Here is an 18,220-nt window from a genome sequence, read left to right as displayed (position 1 = left end):
CTAACACGGATAGGAAATCTACTATGCAAGTATACAATCTTGTATTTTCGACAGAAATGTTTTTGTAATTGATGTTTTTATATTTTTGCTTCTATATGGATGTAATTTGTTTATATATGTTCATCGTGATTTAAGTGAAAAATATTTCAAGCTTCCTGATGTAGATGGAAAATAGGACATATTGATGCTGAGGGAATATTATGGGTAAAATCTTATTGATTGGAGAACAAGAAAAGTTTATATGTTGCCCGCCGTATCTTTATAATTATATATTATATATTTTTATAAAACATAATTTACGTCTCAAAATTTTAGTCGTTTTAGTATTTCATACATAATTTGTGGTATAAAAATATATATTTTAATATATCATTTTAAAACTTTTTTAATATCAATATTTACGTTAATTTTTATTCAATGAAAAACTTAAAGTTATATGTACAGATATATTTTTTGTCGTCTCAAATTAAGTTTAGAAAATCAAAATGACTATTATTTTTTAATATTAAATTTGATATCGGTGAAGCACGAAAACAAAGAGGTGTATTTTGCACTCTTGTTACACACTTCCCTGTTATCCAAGTTTTGCAAATAGAAAAGAACCCTGCAAGAAAGTGAAATAAAACTTTTTTTTTTTTGAAACAAAAGTGAAAGCTGCAGAAAAGTTTTGCAAGAAAGTGAAATAAAACTTGATCTAAATTTTTAATTAAATTTACTGCAGAAAAAAAAAAGAGGCCACTTTCTTTGGGCCTAGAGGAATGGCATAGTGGGCCAAATATCGGGCCTTACTGTATTTTCAAGTCTGGCTGGTTGATAATAAACGTAGCATTATTTCTGGGTGAAAAAACCTTATAATCAATCGGTGAAAGTGACGGGGAACCTAGTATATTTGAAATCAAACTTACTTTTCGTCGTAAAAAAGTTCTAGTAGAAGTCAGAATCCCATGCTTAACAGAAAACTTGAATTTTGATATTTTTTCTAGGTTTTGACTATTTAATCTTTCCCTGTAGCTTTCACATATGGGTTTCGTAAAATAATACTACTCCCTTGTCTGATAGATAATTCGTAAACGTATTACAAATATGTTCTATACATGTTTAATTTTTTCGCAATTAGCATAATTAACTGATAGAAATTTTCAGCATGATAGAAATTTATTAAATTTTCAGTGTGATAAAATAAGTCTTTTTCTAGTTATTTCTTTAATTTATTAATTTTACCATGGACAAAGCATTCAATCGTTACTATTATTTTGTTAATTTCTATAAATGTGATGCATTATATATTGTTAACCTGTTTATTTTTTTTTTAATTAAGTTTATATATTGTAAAAATTCATATATATTATAACAAATTTCATGATCACGATAATCTTACCGCGCTCGTTAATCAATTTATTTGTTGACATGCAATTCAATAAATTTTTACGGTGGTGGTGTTAGGTAAAATGAGCGAATCAGGTGGTCTAAATTTAAACTCTAAACTTCTATCATCAAGAGAATAATTTTTCATTACAAGAGCTTTTACGTATACTCAGCTTTATCTCGTGTAGATGTGATTTAAAAGAGCTTTGAACGATGAAAATAATTGACGGAGACTGCTAAAGATTGTGAAAGGTAAAAAAAGTTAATTCAGGTTCTCTGTATTTGGCTGAGGAGCTACTTACAAGTGGCACTTGTTTATTCTACTACAGTAACAACTCAATCAGAAACATTGAAGCATGTGTGGAATAAGAAACATTTATAATTTTTATGAAACAAGTTGAGGGAAAACGAATACTATATAGATGCGTATGAATGTAAATTTACTAGCTACTCTATGTTATAGGGGGCATGTATCTTTTATTATGCGTCAAATGCGATGAATGTAATTATTTGCCGGGTTGAAGTGGAATGAACAATATTTATATACCAAAATTTTGCAAGAACATGATAAGATGATGCTTATATAAACTTTGATCAAGATTTGAGAGTGAAAGAGATCTTATAGCGGTGGCTATTGGGGATCTTATTGCGCACATTTTCACTTGGAGGGTGAAGTTAAACTGGTGCTGTGTTATGATAATAATTTTCAGAACATACGAGAGTCGGATTTGTAATATTAAAGAACGGATAATTAAGTTTTACTGTTTGATTTATCCGCTCATGTTCGGATTGTGGGTATTAAGATTCTATAAAATTTAGTACAGTGATTTGTACTTTAACAAGTTTGAATATTAAAGGAGGTGTTTTTACTCCGAATTTTAATAGATTATTAATAATTTATGAATTGTAATTAATTTAGTTTTATGTGGATTTTAGCGGATTTAAAGAAAAATATTGAGTGAAGTTAATAAAATTTAAGCATAAATTTTCAAAATCTCGTGGAATACGGGATAACTTTTAGAAAAATGAATTTAACAATCTCAATACATTTTTCTTTCTTTTAATAATAAATTTAACTACTAGCCGCCTCCTCTTTTCATCTCCGACGGGGCTTCCATCGGTTTCCGGTGGAAAGCCCCAAATCTTTTCGTTTGATTGCTAGTTTTTTATTGTTCTTGCTTTTTCATTGAGTTTCTTAATAAATCTCCATCTTCGGGGAAAGTTTTCTTAGATCTATATCACCGAAACTTTCGATTTTCGTTCTTATTCGTTTCGAGAGGCCTTTTTGGATTTGTGAGTGGATCGATTATCTCCTAAGTGTCGTGGTGCAGATCTAATTGTTTTAGTTTGTTTTGATTATAGTTTGATTTCTCTCCCCGGTGAGAGTGTGTGATTTTTCTCTCCTTTTGTGAGAGTAGTTTGGATTCATAGATAAAGCCAAGCCTTTCGGGAATTGCATTTGTGGTCGATAGCTCAAACGGAGTTTTTGGAAAAGATGGTGAACACAGAGCAAGGATCTATACATGTACCATCGTCAATTTCAACATCGCTTATTTGTCTCATCTTGGGTATGAAGACAGACATGTTAATTTTTTCTATGTTTGTTCGATTCGATCATTCTTGTAGATGCCGTATGGCCATTATTTATTGAATTATCTCCTTTTTTTCAAAAAAAAAAAAACAATCTCAATAAATTGCGGGACAAATTTGCAAGGGATTAATTGGTCGAATAGAAGCAAGTTTCACAAATAATAATTTCTTGAGTAACAATCTCAATGGAGGACGCCCAGACAGAAGATTGAAGATTTATGAGATAATCACACTGTCAATGATTTTGTTTAGGGGTGTTCGCGGTGCGGGCGGTGCGGTTTTTTCCTAAAACCGCGAACCAACCCGCGTATGCGGTTTGGGAAAATTCATAAATCGCAACCGCACCGCGTGGTATAAAAACCGCGTAAACCACACCACAAAATTGTGGCGCGGTGTGGTGCGGTTCATGCGGTTTGCGTGGTTTATAAATTCAAAAAAATTATATTTTTGCATGACAATATAAATATAATTTGAAATTATGTGCACTTTTAATTTTAGAGTACACACACTAATTTAGAGTTACTCATCAAAAGAAATATAAACTAAAATATGAGTATGATAATGACGAAGATGAAAAGTTTTCTAACACTAAAAAGTTGTTTTATAAAAAACAAATATAATTATAATAGTAAATTTGTCGTCTTAAAACTAACCTTAATTTGTATTATAAAATTATTAAAATTAAGTTGAGTAACTTGAACATATATATACACACATAGGAGATAACATTATAATAAATAATCTATCTATATAATATAAATATTTATAATTATATGTGATATATTTTTATATATTATAAAATAGCGGTGCGGTGCGGTTTGAACCGCGCTTGTATAATGTCAAACCGCAAACCGCACCGCACCGCGCGGTTTGTAAAAATTTCAACCCGCAATCGCATCACGAAAAAAAAAAAACCGCGTTTTGCGGTGTGATGCGGGTGGTTTATGCGGTGTGGGCGGCTTGATGAACACCCTTAATTTTGTTAAGGACTGGGAATCAGTTTGTTCCCGGGCTCTAGGTGCCCAGATTATGCTGGGCTTTTCCGGGCTTTTGTGCTCATCGGTGGTTCAAGTCCAAATTTTGGTGTCTATTTGTCCCCATTCCGATTTTTTAAATTAAACAAAAAGAATATGTTGTTGCTCAAAAAAAAAAAAAAATATGTTGTTTTTTATTTTTGAAACAGAAAAATGTTGTTATTCTGGATTTTCCAATAAAAATTACTGCAATTAAGTAAATACACTTACAATTAACGTGCAAAGAAAAATGTCAAGAATTTGGTCCATAGTGACCTGCACAGAAACATCTCGAACAGATGCACCTTCACTTTTAAGGACCATATTCTACATTAAACTATTATCAATATCATAATCATAAAAATTAGTGATTAAAATCACAAATAACTATATATTTTTTGTGTCTGTAATGATTAAATTTTCGATTTGTTTAATTATTTTATGATTCATCTAACTAATTTTTGTTCTCTAATTAAATTTGAATTACGTTTTTTACACAACGATCACCATTTGTAACATACAAAATACACTCCTAATGCCATGTATCAACATTTCATTTCTACTAAGCACCATTCTTGACCTCGGTAGGCATGTGAATTGAGATGCCAGGCCTAAATTATTTATGTAATTAAAGATAAATCGACCATTAACGTTACACATCTTGATGTGGACAAGTACAATAATTAACGTTCGATAATTATATACTATAAGCAACTGACAATATTCTGGACCTAGTGGAATGGTACCGAAAGTAGTACTCCTCCGTGCCACCCATTTCTTATCAAATGGGTTGGGCACGGAGGTTTAGGAATATGTATAAAGTAGTGGAAAAGAGGAAGAAAAGTGGGTAAAGTGGTGGGACCCATTGATTTTTAATGTATAAAAAGAAGATAGTGGAGTAAAAGTAGTGTGAAAAGGAAAGAAAAGTGGAGAAGTGGCGGACCCATTGACTATTTTTGGTAAGTTTTGAAATGTAAAGAATTGGGTGGGACACCCCAAAAAGGAAAGTGTAAAGAAATGGGTGGGACGAGAGTAGTATTAATACAGAAACTAGTTTAATCCAAAATATTATAGTATAACTTACATGACTAAAATCTTAACAATGAGGATTATAGTTTATATATAATCCTAATGTGAGTTCATCGTGTTCTTACGCATCGAACTTACGTCACGAGGCATTGTCACATGCTTACGATGGTAACTTTGCTCACTCAATTTTATTTAAAAATAATTGTTGACTAGGCCGGCCAAATATATTAAGAAATATTACGTAGTACTACATATACAAAAGATTAATAATTCATTCTCATATGGACATATAACGAGATAAGATTCAAACACATCATATTTTCGGATTATGTTTTTCTATGTTTTTCAATATAATTATAACAGAGTATTATTTAAGTACTAACTAATTGTAGAAACATCTCGAACAGAGTATTTATTAATTTTTTTAAAAATTATGATTGTAACGAGGGAATCTACAATTAGTTTAAAAATTACTATTAAAAGATAATATTCCTGATTCTCTTTTGGGAGCATATTGGTTCTGCAAAAGAAAAAGTCACTCTTTAGTCAATCCAATTATACTTTACGGAATTATTAAACAATATATTTTAAATATTTGTAACTAGACTTCTGTTAAGATTACCCAGAGAAATTCAACAGCAAAAGTATTCGAGCATATTATTATTATTTTAACATCATAAACATGTCAGACACAAGATCATCACGGCTGATCATCATATTCATCTATGGACAATCAAATCAGCAGCCTAAATTAACAAACAAAACAGCTACTACAATGCAGACTTGGAAAAAAAAATACTAAATTCCACCAATTTAATGTTTCTTGTACTCATCGAACTGAAGCAAATCCTCCAGCAGCTGATCATCCATGCACTCGAACTCAAAAACCTCCTTCCCTCTGCCACCGCTAGAAGACGCCGCCGCAGAGGATGACACGGTGGCAGCCGCAGAAGAGGAGCAGAGAGTAGGAGGATACTCATCAGGAAAATTCAGCACAGCCAATGCACCTCTCATTGAATACGCAGCTTTGTCATAAGCTCTCGCGGCCTCCTCTGCTGTCACAAATGTCCCCAGCCAGAGCCTCTGCCCCTGCTTCGTCGAATCGCGAATCTCCGCGGCGAATTTCCCCCAAGGCCTCCTCCTAACACCTCGATACCTCACCTCATCTTTCCCTTCTTTCAATTCCTTGCTTCCTCCTCTAGAATCCCCCATTGATTTATTTTAGGCTGCGAGTTTTGGTAAATATTATTTTGGCAACTTGTTGCATTTATACTAGGAGGGGGATGTCACTTGGAAAGCTCAGCATAGCACTCCCATGTAATATATGTGTGTGCAGTGGTCCATTCTGGTTCAATGGGGGGATTATTTAATGGCGTGCCTGAACTCAATCTACGGGTGTTGTTATTCTATTACATTGATTATTATGTAAAGTTTTCACTTTATACTTCTTGGTCACTTTTATAATAACGTGAAATCTCTGCAAATCTTAAATTACATGTACTCTGGGAAAACAAAAGGGGAGATATGACTCGGGGATTAGTTAACTAATTCAAGTCAATACGATACAAATGCGCGAATCAAACTGAATTGTTGAATGTGCGGAATAAGGATTAATCAGATGATTAATTGAATAATCGGAAATCTAATCAACTCAGCAAACTATGGAACAATGATTAATCAGAATTAGTTACCGAATTTAGCATGTAAACCACCATACATGTAGATGAGTAGATGATATGGGTAGATGTGTGATGTCACACCTCTGACAGCTTGTTTAATCAGCATGATTAAGATAACATATTACTTAAATACAGCGCTAATCTCCGAGCCTATGACACAGGGCCGTGGATAAAAGAAAGGGATTATAATAGGAAGGTCAAATTTGGGAGGTTATAATTACGATTAATTTACTAATCCATACATAAGCTGCCAATGTAAGCATGATTATGCTCTTCTTAGACTACGATGAAGACAGCTAAACATGTAATTAGTGGACGTAAGCGAGATTATGTCAGCGTTACACCGCAAGCAATGTCGTCACTGGTGTTTACTGTTTAGAGCCTGGATCAGCGAACAAGAGGATACAATCATGCGAGAATAAACTAATTGGAGTGATTCCTTTGGAATCGGAAGAACCGGTTAACAGATTCTCTTGGAACTTGAATTCATAATAGTATAAAATATTTTTTCCTGTTTATTTAATTTAAATTTTTTAGTATCCGGCGCTTTGTTAATTCAACTGAAGGAGGGAAAGGATCGAAGCAGGATCAAAACTGGATTTATCTCGGTACTCTACTCCACGTCTTTACAAATCATATGTCCTTAGATCTTCCCAGTTTTTTTTATAGAAATAATTAAGGATTCATTGTTCTTTATGCCGTGTATTTATGAACACAAGCACATGGTAACGACTATTCTTAACTAAATGAAATATATAATTGATGAAATTTTATACAAGATCACATTATTAATGAGATTAAAGTTAATAAAAATCTGTTAATAATCGGAAAATGATGGGTATTGTGTTTATATATATAAAAACACCCCTTTTTTTAAAAAAAAAATCGAAATAGGAATGCAACAAGTACTTTTAGGGGTTATCTACTAGACTACTACTACTGTAGTCCAAACACGCTTAACTTCGGAGTTTTGATGAGATCCGGTAGTACTCCCATAGGGTCACCATCTAGTACTACTCTAGTCCAAGCACGCTTAATTTCGGAGTTATGATGAGATCCGATCCGGTGCATTAGTGCTTATATTATCGCCCCCATTATAAATATATAAAATATATAAAATATATATATAGAGGAAAGTTATTTGGAGTCCTATAATTTGTTGGAGTCTTGGAGTCCCAATCCAGACCCTCCATTTTGATTTAGATCCAATGGATGATAGGATATTTGATTTAATTTTTTTATTTGTATATTTTATTTTTTGTACACACAAAGCCACGCTTTTTTGAGTAAGACTTGCATGCTGCTTAAGTCACGGGGCAGTTACAACTGCTCGAGCGTTTCAGGAGACGGCCAAGAAGAATTGTCCTGCACTAGTTCCTTCAATTTTTTTTCCTTTTCATCTTTTCGTTCTTTGATACTTAGCAGGCAATTTATATAACTCCTAAAGCAATCTGTGTTTTTCTCCATAACAAGTGTCTAATGTCATGCAGATTTTTTAATGCGTCTTTTGTCCATTTTAATTCATGTAAAGTTCCACAAGATTTTCCTTTATCAATAATTATGTGCGGGACTTGTTCAAGAACACTGTATTTTGCTCCCTTTGTAGTATTATTCCAGAGTAATTTTTTTTATGTTCTGCACATGTGTTTATGTGTTTCAGTAGAATAAGGTTTTTTTTTTTTTAAGTTCTACACATGTTGTTATGTGCTTCGGCAGAATATGTGTACTGCATTCTTGATTTCGATGTCGATAACATGTCATACGAGGTTCTATTCTTAACTTCCTTATCCTCATTCTTGTGATCCTAGTTGGCTATGCAGTAACTATTTGGTTATTTAGGAGCTGTTGGATCTTGAAGAGCGCATTGAAGATGTGAATACTGGAGTAAGCGAGTAAGTTATTTCGAATCATCTGAAGCAAAATAATAACCTTGTTGCATATGTCATGTACTGGTTGGCGATTTGTAAAATGAAGAAGCAGAACTATAAGAACACACACTTGTAATTGACAATTCATTTGAAAAGTCTTATATATTTGAATATGTTGCCCAACAAATGGGGTACAAATGCTACACAGACTCTTAAAGTCTTTATAATGCTTGAGGGTTTTAGTCTACGCAAGCTTACAATTAGATGAATCAATTCTTTCAGACTTGCGTATTCTACAACACAAATCAAGGTCATCTTTATGCCCAATTTTGCCGTGACTCAAAATGGTTGACCTCCCTTTCCCAAGAAGAGTGCTAAAGTTGCCTTAAAGCTCACCATTGTTTCTTTCCCTTATTCTTTCTCTTGCCACCAGTGCTACTGGCACCACCACCTCCAGGATTGCTTGCACCACCTTCGAGCGGCTACCAGCACGTGCATTAGGACTATCCGAATTACCATCAACAAAATTGTCAAACATGCCAGCTTGCACTGCATCCTGCAACCACTCAAAGTTCCAACAAAATAAATGAATCTCACTTAAAAGTTTGTCATAAGCTTGCATTATAAAGAATCATTGCATTAGGAATGTGACAAGTAAAACATGACCGAGGAACATTTATCATCGCATTAGGACATGAATGCAGGACATAGCAATCTTCTTTTTAAAATTCCCATAATCAGTCAATATCTTTGCAGCATCAGCTGCAGAACACAACCAATGCTTCAAAAGAATGTGTGGCACAAAAGAAAAATGCCCTAAGCAACATATGTAGGACAAATGCAGGATACGTGTCTCAACTTCTACTTCCAAAAATCACTAAATATATTAGCAACATCAAATGCAGAACAAACTTATGGTTCTATAAACTATTTTGCACAAACAATAAAAAGATTCGGCCTAAAAGGAACAAGCCTGAGTTCCCAAATTAAAAACTTGTCCACTCCTTACATGTGGTAAGAACAATAATAGTCTAACCATCAATGGACAGAAGTATGTCATGCACAAGTCTATCACGCGTCAACTCTATAACTTAAAAATAATTACATGAAAATCTACTTCATTAACACACACTCTGAAACTTCAACAGACAATAATATATATAACGCATAAGTTATCCAACATCTGCATTCAGAACACAAATAACCTAATAAATAAAAAAAATACCATACTACCAAGAAACCGTCCCGCTTCGTATTAATGTAGGACGCATTATCCAAATAGTATCAGTTTGGATTACAAACCTAGATTTAATGTATATGCTTGCAATGTCATGTGAAGCACACACACAAAGATTTATATTTTACATACGCCACCAAAAAATTAAGCAGCTCTTCCTCCAGGCAACTAACCAGTCAGTGAATTAAGTTTGTAGAGTCCCGCAGAATCACATAGTATGCAACTTCAGGATCAAACTAGACAAAGTGCAGGACCAAACAACAAAAGAACTAGATACTAGCATATTACACAGTTGCAGGACACATTAAAAATTGCAATCTTCGTTCCCAAAAATACACACCAAATGCAGAATCACATAAGATGCAACTTCCAGATCAAAATAGTAACAAAGTGCAGAACTCAACAACAAAACGCATTTAGATTTTAAAGAATGTATTACACAACATAAGATCCAAATTCCATCGAAACAATCATTATCCAAAAAGAGGACATGGTGTTGCAATATGTCGCGTAACAACGCACACAAACTTCTATTTCTAACAAAGCCTAAAAAAAAACATGAGAGGAGCCACGAATTAGAGCCGGAAAATGCAGGACAACCCATTCAATCGGGCTGTCGGAGAACATTAAATCAGTCTATTCAGCGCCCAGAAAAATGATATGCAAAGCAATTAAAGGACATAAGGAGGAGATAGTGGGCACACCCGAACTCATTTTCGAACAAAATCGATGCGTGCTGCAAACCCCTAACCAGTCGTTGAGTTACGTCTCTACCGTTCTGCAATTAGGGTTGATCACAGTGATAATTAGGGATTCTTTGGTAACGGTCGTACTACTCTCTTTCATCGGAGGATGTGGGATACATTTTTGAAGAAACGTGCGCGGAAGTGGCGTTCAAAATTGCTAAAAAATTGTCAGCAGTGTATTTTATCATTAAATCTTAGCCATAGGATTTTTTAAAATTTAACGGTGGATCTTAGGGACTCCAATTTCTTAAAAATAATGGTACCCCATGATCATAAGCCTATATATATATATATATAGGCTTATGATCAACCAATATTAAAATAAAAATTAGAAACCAATACAGGTTAGTGATATTCTCAGTACAATTTAGTGATATTCTCTTTAGGATTTAATGATATGTGTTGCAGAAGTTAGTGAAAACTTAATCTCCAGATATGTTCCAGCTTAGAATCTCCAGATCTGTTCACGTTTTCGATTCAGATGGTGGTGATAATGGTGGATATGGTGGAGGTGAAGGTGGAGATGGAGGAAAGATGATTGTAGCGGAGGTTTGGGCGGCTTGAAATAGGGGGTTGGAGCGTTGTCGGAATAGTGACGGCTCCACGTTTGAAGTTGAGTCGAGGTGGAGAAAGAAGTATGAACGGGGTTGAAGGAGGTTGAAACATCGATTAAGATGGGGCTGGTGAAGATGGAGGTGGAGGTTGTGTTGTTAGAGAAATAATGGAGGTGGAGGTGGAGATGGAGGTGGTGGTTATGGAGGGGACGGGCGGCATAGAGGTGGTAGTGGTTATGAAGGAGGCGACGACGGAGGTGGTGGCGGTGGAGGTGGGGTTTGGTGAAGATGGAGGTGGGTTTGGTGAAGATGGTGGTGGAGATGGAGTTGTTTAAGAATTTAGTGGTATTTGCTTTAGGATTTAGTGATATTTCAGTTTGGTTTTTAGTTTCTAGAATAAGGAGGTTTCTCTTGGAGTAAAACACACACTCTCTCTCCCTCTCTCTCTCTCTCTCTATATATATATATATATAAAATACTTAAAAGATCATACATACACATATTTTAATTCATCCATTATTTTTATAGGAATTTGCCAGTAATTTTCGCTTCTTTTGAGAAAGCCTATAATCAACTAGGTTTTTCCTATTACGTGTCATGAACACAAGGTCACAAGCTAATAATTATTTTTTAATTAGACAACATATTTTTATTTGTGAAAAAATTTATGTATAAAGAAAACCATCACTACTAATGACTGAACACTAAAAATTCACTAGAAAAATTGTTTAAAAATACAGAATGAACAAAATATTCTGGATTTGTTTCTAAGAAAAGCATTATATTTAAGATTTACTAAAATAATTAGCGTTCTTAAATTCCTCAGCAGATCAATATGACTTGCCGAGGTGTAGATAACTAACAACATCAAATCTCACTTCACATGTCTCAAACATTTCCAGTTTAACATAAACCCCAGTGTTTATCAAAATTTCTGCTTCCATCCCACCAAAGTCTGTTTAAAGACAGATACCACAAGTGATGACAAATGCATCCTTTCTAAGACAAAAATAGCTGAACAATCGATGTCAGATAATACAATGAATAGTGAATTACTGGAACTTAATTACTCATTGTAGCTGAACAATAGTGTCCTTTAGGCCATCGAGCAGACTAGAAACAAGATCTTAACAAAAGCAATTATCTCAACCACCAAAACCTTCAGGCCCTCACCGTTTATGATGGAACCTCACCTTCAGTAAAAATTCATCTTAACCTGTTTCAAGATATGGAGATGAACATTTACTCCTACAAAACATTCATACAATAGTACATAACATGGAAGAGAATGCAAAAAAAGCAGAACTGATCTTCAGCAAATCAATATCTGACATCATTCTCATAATATTAGCATGATTAATTTTTTTTATTGCAATAGTTAACCCAACTAAAAGTAGGCTGGTCAGTGATGGTAGCTATATCAACAATCCAAATAAGATGATTGTCCAGTGATTAACAGTATTAAATTTATAGAGTTAAGTTCTATGGAGTACATAAAAACATTGGAGTACAAAATCATAATTTTTTAGTTTAATCATAAATAGTATCTCTGATTATCCAAATTTATATATAACTTATCATTTATAAGTAGTATTAAACATAATAATCAAATAATCATCAATATCTTTCAACTTTAAAGAGCATTAAGATTATTGTTCTGCTTAAAAGTTATATTGCAGAACATAATGTCCTACGATTTATAAAGGTAATTGTTCTATCTTTTGATTACAATGTTTATGTTGTAGAACATAATCTGCAGGTTGTCGGATGTTTACAAATATTGTAGAACAAAAAAATTAAGATTTAAATGACTAGATTATATTGTATCAATCTTGTACTCCAATACTCCAATATTTTTTGTACTCCATAGAACTTGAATCTAAATTTATAATGTAACTTCGGTTTAAAACTGGGTAATAGTTCTGGCAACATAATACTCCTTCCATCCCAAATTACATGTCCCTTTCAGTTTTCGAGAAGCCAAATTGACCAATTTTTGACTAAATATTAAAAAATATTTATTTATTATTTTAGAAAATAGAAAGTTAAAAGGGACATGTATCAAGAAACGGAGAAAGTATATGAATAACTTACTAGAGCTGTATAATAGACGATGTACTCCTTGTAGTACTCTTACACGATGTTTCGCCTCTTGTGACTTGAACCACTGAAAAGAGATGAGAGAGGGGAAATAACAAAACTATTATCATACAGCTTTTTAACCGTCCGATGAGCAAATCAACAGCTGACATTCAGTGGTTTAAAAGCGCTGAACGGTGACATGCAGCGCTTTTAAAGCGCTGAAAGATTTGATTTTTGAATTTGTGATTATAATTGTCAAAATGCCGTTAGTACGTTCAACGGTGTTTTCCCGCTGAACGACGGGAATTCACAAAAAAAACCAACAGAAAAACCATCATATGTTGGGGACGTGTATCATCTACTGGATCATTAATTGGACCTGAAAAAGTAAATGCTAGTGATCAGTAAAAGCATCAAACAAACACACACACACACAAACACAAAACTATCTTTATGTTTAAGCAAGCCCAGTTCAAACACCTTTGCTAGTTGACTTTTCAACCTCGCAATAACAGCGGTCTGATCAGATGCAGAAAGTCATCCCATCCAGATATATATTTACTTCAATGGTAGGAGATGATTCCATGTAACAGATAGCATGGTGCCATGTCAAAACTTTAGCACCTTGACCATCAGGTTTGGCGGAAATACGTACCTCAACAATGCATTAGAAGAATCGAACTGAAAAGATATCTATTTCTTGCAAAAACTAGAGCCTAACACCCAAAGTGGCAATACATTCTGGTAATCAATAAAAACCCTGTAGATACTTGAACCCATCCTGACATTTACCATTAACTTAATGGTTGCAACAAAAGATAAATACTAAATATCACATGTTTTAGTATAGGCATATCTCATACTGTTTTGATTATCATTATTCACCACTGGAAACAAGACAGACTACAAGAGACCAAACAAATAAAAGAGATTAGCCTCTTATTTACAAGAGAATTCAATTTAACTAAACATATTTCCAAAAAATGACAAAATTAAGCATGAAAAAAAAGTAATATCTAATATATCAAAGTAGATGAACAGTGTTTTCTCCTGATAATTAAAAGTTTAATTATTGTTATAGGACCATTTGGGGAACATAGAAGTCATATGACGACCATACATAGTATCCAAGTGGTAATAAGACTGAAATATACCACAGCATAAACACTTCATACTCCAATCACAGACCATTTATAGAAGTACAGAAATTAATATATTACACATAAAATAATGTAGGACGGCAAGCTAATCCCCAGATGGATGTGACCAAAATGAGCAGAAAATTAGTTCAAAAAGTGGAGAAACACTTCAGTAATATTTATAGCTATAGATATTCTTGGCGAAACACAAGTAGAGTCCTTATGCAACCTTACTGAATCCAAATGTAAGTCCACGCGCAATGCTCCAAAGCATTAAACAAACAATTTAGTAAAACACAATTCTAACAACCTTAGAGAGAAACAGCCTAGAAAAAGAAATTTTTTGACTACCTTTTGTAAGGATCACCAAGCTGTCTTAACACCTGCACTTGTTCCATAGAAAATATGCAAAAGCTATATACCTTGTACTGCGGTCCAGAAATCCACATATACATTAATCACAGTCTTTTAATTTAATCGACTTTATCATAGTATAGATAAAACCATCATGTAAGGTAGGATAAAGAAGAAGGAAGACAAGACTGGGATTTGAACCTATGTCTGTGGGTTGCAAGAGTTTGAAAAAGCAGAAACTAAACAAATTGAGCAAAGTAATATTGTGCACATAATTTACATAGAAAATAAACATTTTTCAGAGTACTCCAAAGGTACTCCTGGTTACTCTATAGCTAGGCCACTGACTAGAACCACGAAGCCGAAGCAGGACCCAAGAACAAAACTGAAAAGCAGAACAACCCCTCCGGAATACTATAATTATGCTGTAGTATCTTTTGTGCATCTAAATATAGATTATGAGTGTATTCTTTGATTACCTTATCAAAATTCAAGGCCACTTAAATCACACAGCAACTCACTTTTTGTTAATTGTATTCACTCATGGATTGATTCGAATTAAATTATAAGGAATAAAAGAGACATCAGCAACAGTTGGAAGAACTTTCAGCCTCACAGAAAATCAGGAACACAGAGAGAACATATTACCTATTTTTAATTACACAAGGGCCGCTGCTCCTGATTTTCACTAAACATATTTTGCGCAAGGAATGCACAGAATCCATAATATATTCCTCTGTTCTAAAAGTCAGTGATTAATCACGATTAATCACCGATTAATCCCTGTTCCGTAGCTCGCCGAACTGATTAAATCTCCGATTAATCACCGATCAATCCGATTAATCCCCGATCAATTTAATTAATCCCCGATTAATCCTTGTTCCGCAACTTCACCGATTAAGTCCGATTCCCGCTTTTTACAACACTGATATATTCACAGTCTACTGACCTGCTGAAAAACAAATAAACTATCCTACACTCAAGTTTAATTATCTGTCATATTTGTAAAAAACTCAAAATGCTTGAACATACTACAAAGTATTTTACTCCCATACCCTTGCTTGACAGCAAACATACTGTAGTATAAACACAGGCACACACCAATGTGAGCAAAAACATACATAGTAGTTCTTAACACAAAGACATCATTGATTAAGATATTTCAAATGCAAAACCTACTGTTTATACATTTCAAATGCTAAACAGCTTTTTGTAATGCACTGGACACATAATTTAAATCCATCCAGATACAGGCTAAATCCATTCAGATACAATTTACATTGACTATATAACTCACTGTAAGGGAGAATCATATTTCATTCAAATGAGGCAACCAGGTTAGAAAATGGCCTGATACAAATAGGGGTATACAAGCAAGTTTGCGTTTATACCTGAAAGGCGAAAAATTTGCAAAAGTATTAGTTTATAAATGCTGACGAGTCACAAAGACATTATAATTAACAAATTATCTGATGTACAAGAAACTAAAGAAAATGGTGTACCATATAGCTTGGCATGCACCTGAATATTTATTGCTGCTTTAGTTTACCCTTCAAATATAAGTAGTTCCTCTGAAAGTCTATAATTGCCCATATCAAGTGCCTAAACCGAATCTCTGGCCAGAGCACTAAGGGAGAGTACAAAAGGGTAGATGAACTCTGCCACAAGAGGAAATTGCTTAACCGAGTCTCTCCCGCAGTGCGAACTATAATGTCGGGATCAGGTGTAACATACATATGTTTCTCAATATCTTTTAAATTAATAAAATGCTCTTCATGTCCCCTGTCATTACTGTTTAGTCCTAACAAGCCATATGGGCCAGAACCAGTCGATTCTAATGCACTTAATTCTTCCTTTCTCTCTTCACAGGATTCTCGAACAGCATGAAATATCTCATCAGTTGAGGTGTACGCGAAACAAATTGTTAGAACTGCTTTAGAATTGTCAGCCGTAGCAACCATAGCCCTCTCAGCTGCCAACCTAACAGGTTGGCTAAGGAGTTGAAGATTTCCAACAAACCGAACCTTAACCCCGTACTGGTTTACTAAGCTCTCCTGTTTAGTAAGCCCTTCAATTTTCTCCTGCAACAGATCCATGACCGCCTGAACTTCTTCCGGTCTTCTTTTAAAGTTATCGATGCTGAAGGCATAAACCGTCACATACTTGACACGAAACTCATAACAATATTTCAGCATGGACATAAGAGCGGAGAAACCAACCCTATGGCCAGCCCCTTCCATCAATTTATTCTTTTTGGCGAACCTTCTATTCCCATCCATGATAAAGCCAATGTGACTGGGAATTGGACCTCGAGAGAGCACCATAAATACGCATTTCCTCAAGAATGCTAAAAAGTAAGCAAAAAAGGCTGTTCGACGACTACTCATCCTAATTAACTTGTACAAGCTCAAAGACTCCTGTACACGAACAATAAAAGCTTCAAAATAAGGGAATACGAGAAGTATAAGAGCAATAATAGCTGAAATCGCGGATCGAATACAATTACAAGCAGTTCTAAGTTCCATCTTTGAGTTTGTTTATGTATATAATGAATAATCCAAAATAGAGATAGAATGATCAGAAATCACTTGTAATAGGGTTAGTATAAAGACTGAATCTTGAAATCAAATTAAGAGAGATGCAATTAGCAGCAACGAATAAAGATAGTAGAAAAGTGAAAAACAAGTAGAAAGCAATTGAAAAGCTTACCCAATTGGAGAGAATTGAGAGGAGTTGTGACCTGCCAAAACGTGTGATTAGGTTGGTTAGCAAAAAGAATTTTGAACCCTATTTTCCTGAATTTAGTTTTGGATTTCTCTCGGTTTCTACGGTTTTGGTTCTCCTCGCAGAAACAAAAATAATCTATTAAAATTCTAATTGAATAATCTCAATCAAATACATTCTCATGTATATAACAAAAGATTGAGTCAAATTAAACAAACTCTTTGCCAAATTTGTGTCTTTTTTAGAGTTTATTTTTCAAATTTAAAGGATAAAAATATATGTTTCATAATTTTTTAGATTTAAATATTAAAAGGATATTTTATATTCGTTATTTGATAATAAAGTGAGAATTGTTTCAGAAAATACAATATTAAGAATCAGTCAATTAATATCATGTGAGAAGAAAGTTTCAAATGAATCTTATTCTACCCTATTCTCTCTTTTCTCTCTATTCTTGAAGTAGCCGTCTCTATAATCTGAGGGGCTTCCATCGGTTTTTACCGGTGGAAAGCCCCAATCTTTTCTTCTTCTTAACAGTCTTTGTTCATCTTTTGCTTTTGTTCAATAAGTTCCCAATTTATTTGGGTTTTGTTTGGTCTCTCCTTGTGTGAGAGTTTGATTTTGATTTTATTTACTGTTCGTCATGTCCGGGTATCCAGATCTGCAGGATTTTGATGGTGTTGATTTTCATGGTGTTGATTCGGTGATGAAGGTTATTATGGTGATACATCTGTGGTCGATTGCTCAAAACAACAGTTGGAGGATTACAATATGTATATATCTTTTCAAAAAATCGTTTGGTTGCCTATCCAAGATGGAAGGATTCAACAACGATATTAT

The 18,220-nt window shown here is 34.0% G+C and overlaps 2 protein-coding genes across 4 annotated transcripts; both read right to left on the bottom strand.

Annotated features, from left to right (window-relative positions):
• Nucleotides 1-5,628: 5,628 nt before the first annotated feature.
• On the bottom strand, nucleotides 5,629-6,356 carry LOC108222522 (ethylene-responsive transcription factor ERF096). Its single transcript, XM_017396438.2, has one exon. The coding sequence runs from the start codon at nucleotides 6,207-6,209 to the stop codon at nucleotides 5,811-5,813; it is 399 nt and encodes a 132-aa protein (XP_017251927.1). The 5' UTR covers nucleotides 6,210-6,356; the 3' UTR covers nucleotides 5,629-5,810.
• A 5,609-nt stretch (nucleotides 6,357-11,965) lies between these two features.
• LOC108220345 (dehydrodolichyl diphosphate synthase CPT3) lies at nucleotides 11,966-17,521 on the bottom strand. Of its 3 annotated transcripts, XM_017394084.2 has the most exons (6): nucleotides 17,366-17,521; nucleotides 16,159-17,073; nucleotides 15,595-16,047; nucleotides 13,644-15,392; nucleotides 13,176-13,542; nucleotides 11,966-12,297 (listed from the first exon to the last, which is right to left on the bottom strand). In XM_017394084.2, the coding sequence occupies exon 2, from the start codon at nucleotides 17,041-17,043 to the stop codon at nucleotides 16,186-16,188; it is 858 nt and encodes a 285-aa protein (XP_017249573.1). In that variant the 5' UTR covers nucleotides 17,044-17,073; nucleotides 17,366-17,521; the 3' UTR covers nucleotides 11,966-12,297; nucleotides 13,176-13,542; nucleotides 13,644-15,392; nucleotides 15,595-16,047; nucleotides 16,159-16,185. The 3 variants fall into 3 exon arrangements, with proteins under 3 accessions (XP_017249573.1, XP_063949482.1, XP_017249574.1); XM_064093412.1 differs by having other exon boundaries at nucleotides 13,644-16,047; XM_017394085.2 differs by having other exon boundaries at nucleotides 13,644-16,047; nucleotides 16,178-17,073.
• Nucleotides 17,522-18,220: the final 699 nt, after the last annotated feature.

This window comes from Daucus carota, chromosome 5, assembly GCF_001625215.2.
Source record: "Daucus carota subsp. sativus chromosome 5, DH1 v3.0, whole genome shotgun sequence".
Lineage (NCBI taxonomy): Eukaryota > Viridiplantae > Streptophyta > Magnoliopsida > Apiales > Apiaceae > Daucus > Daucus carota.
This window is presented reverse-complemented; position numbering and strand designations above follow the sequence as displayed.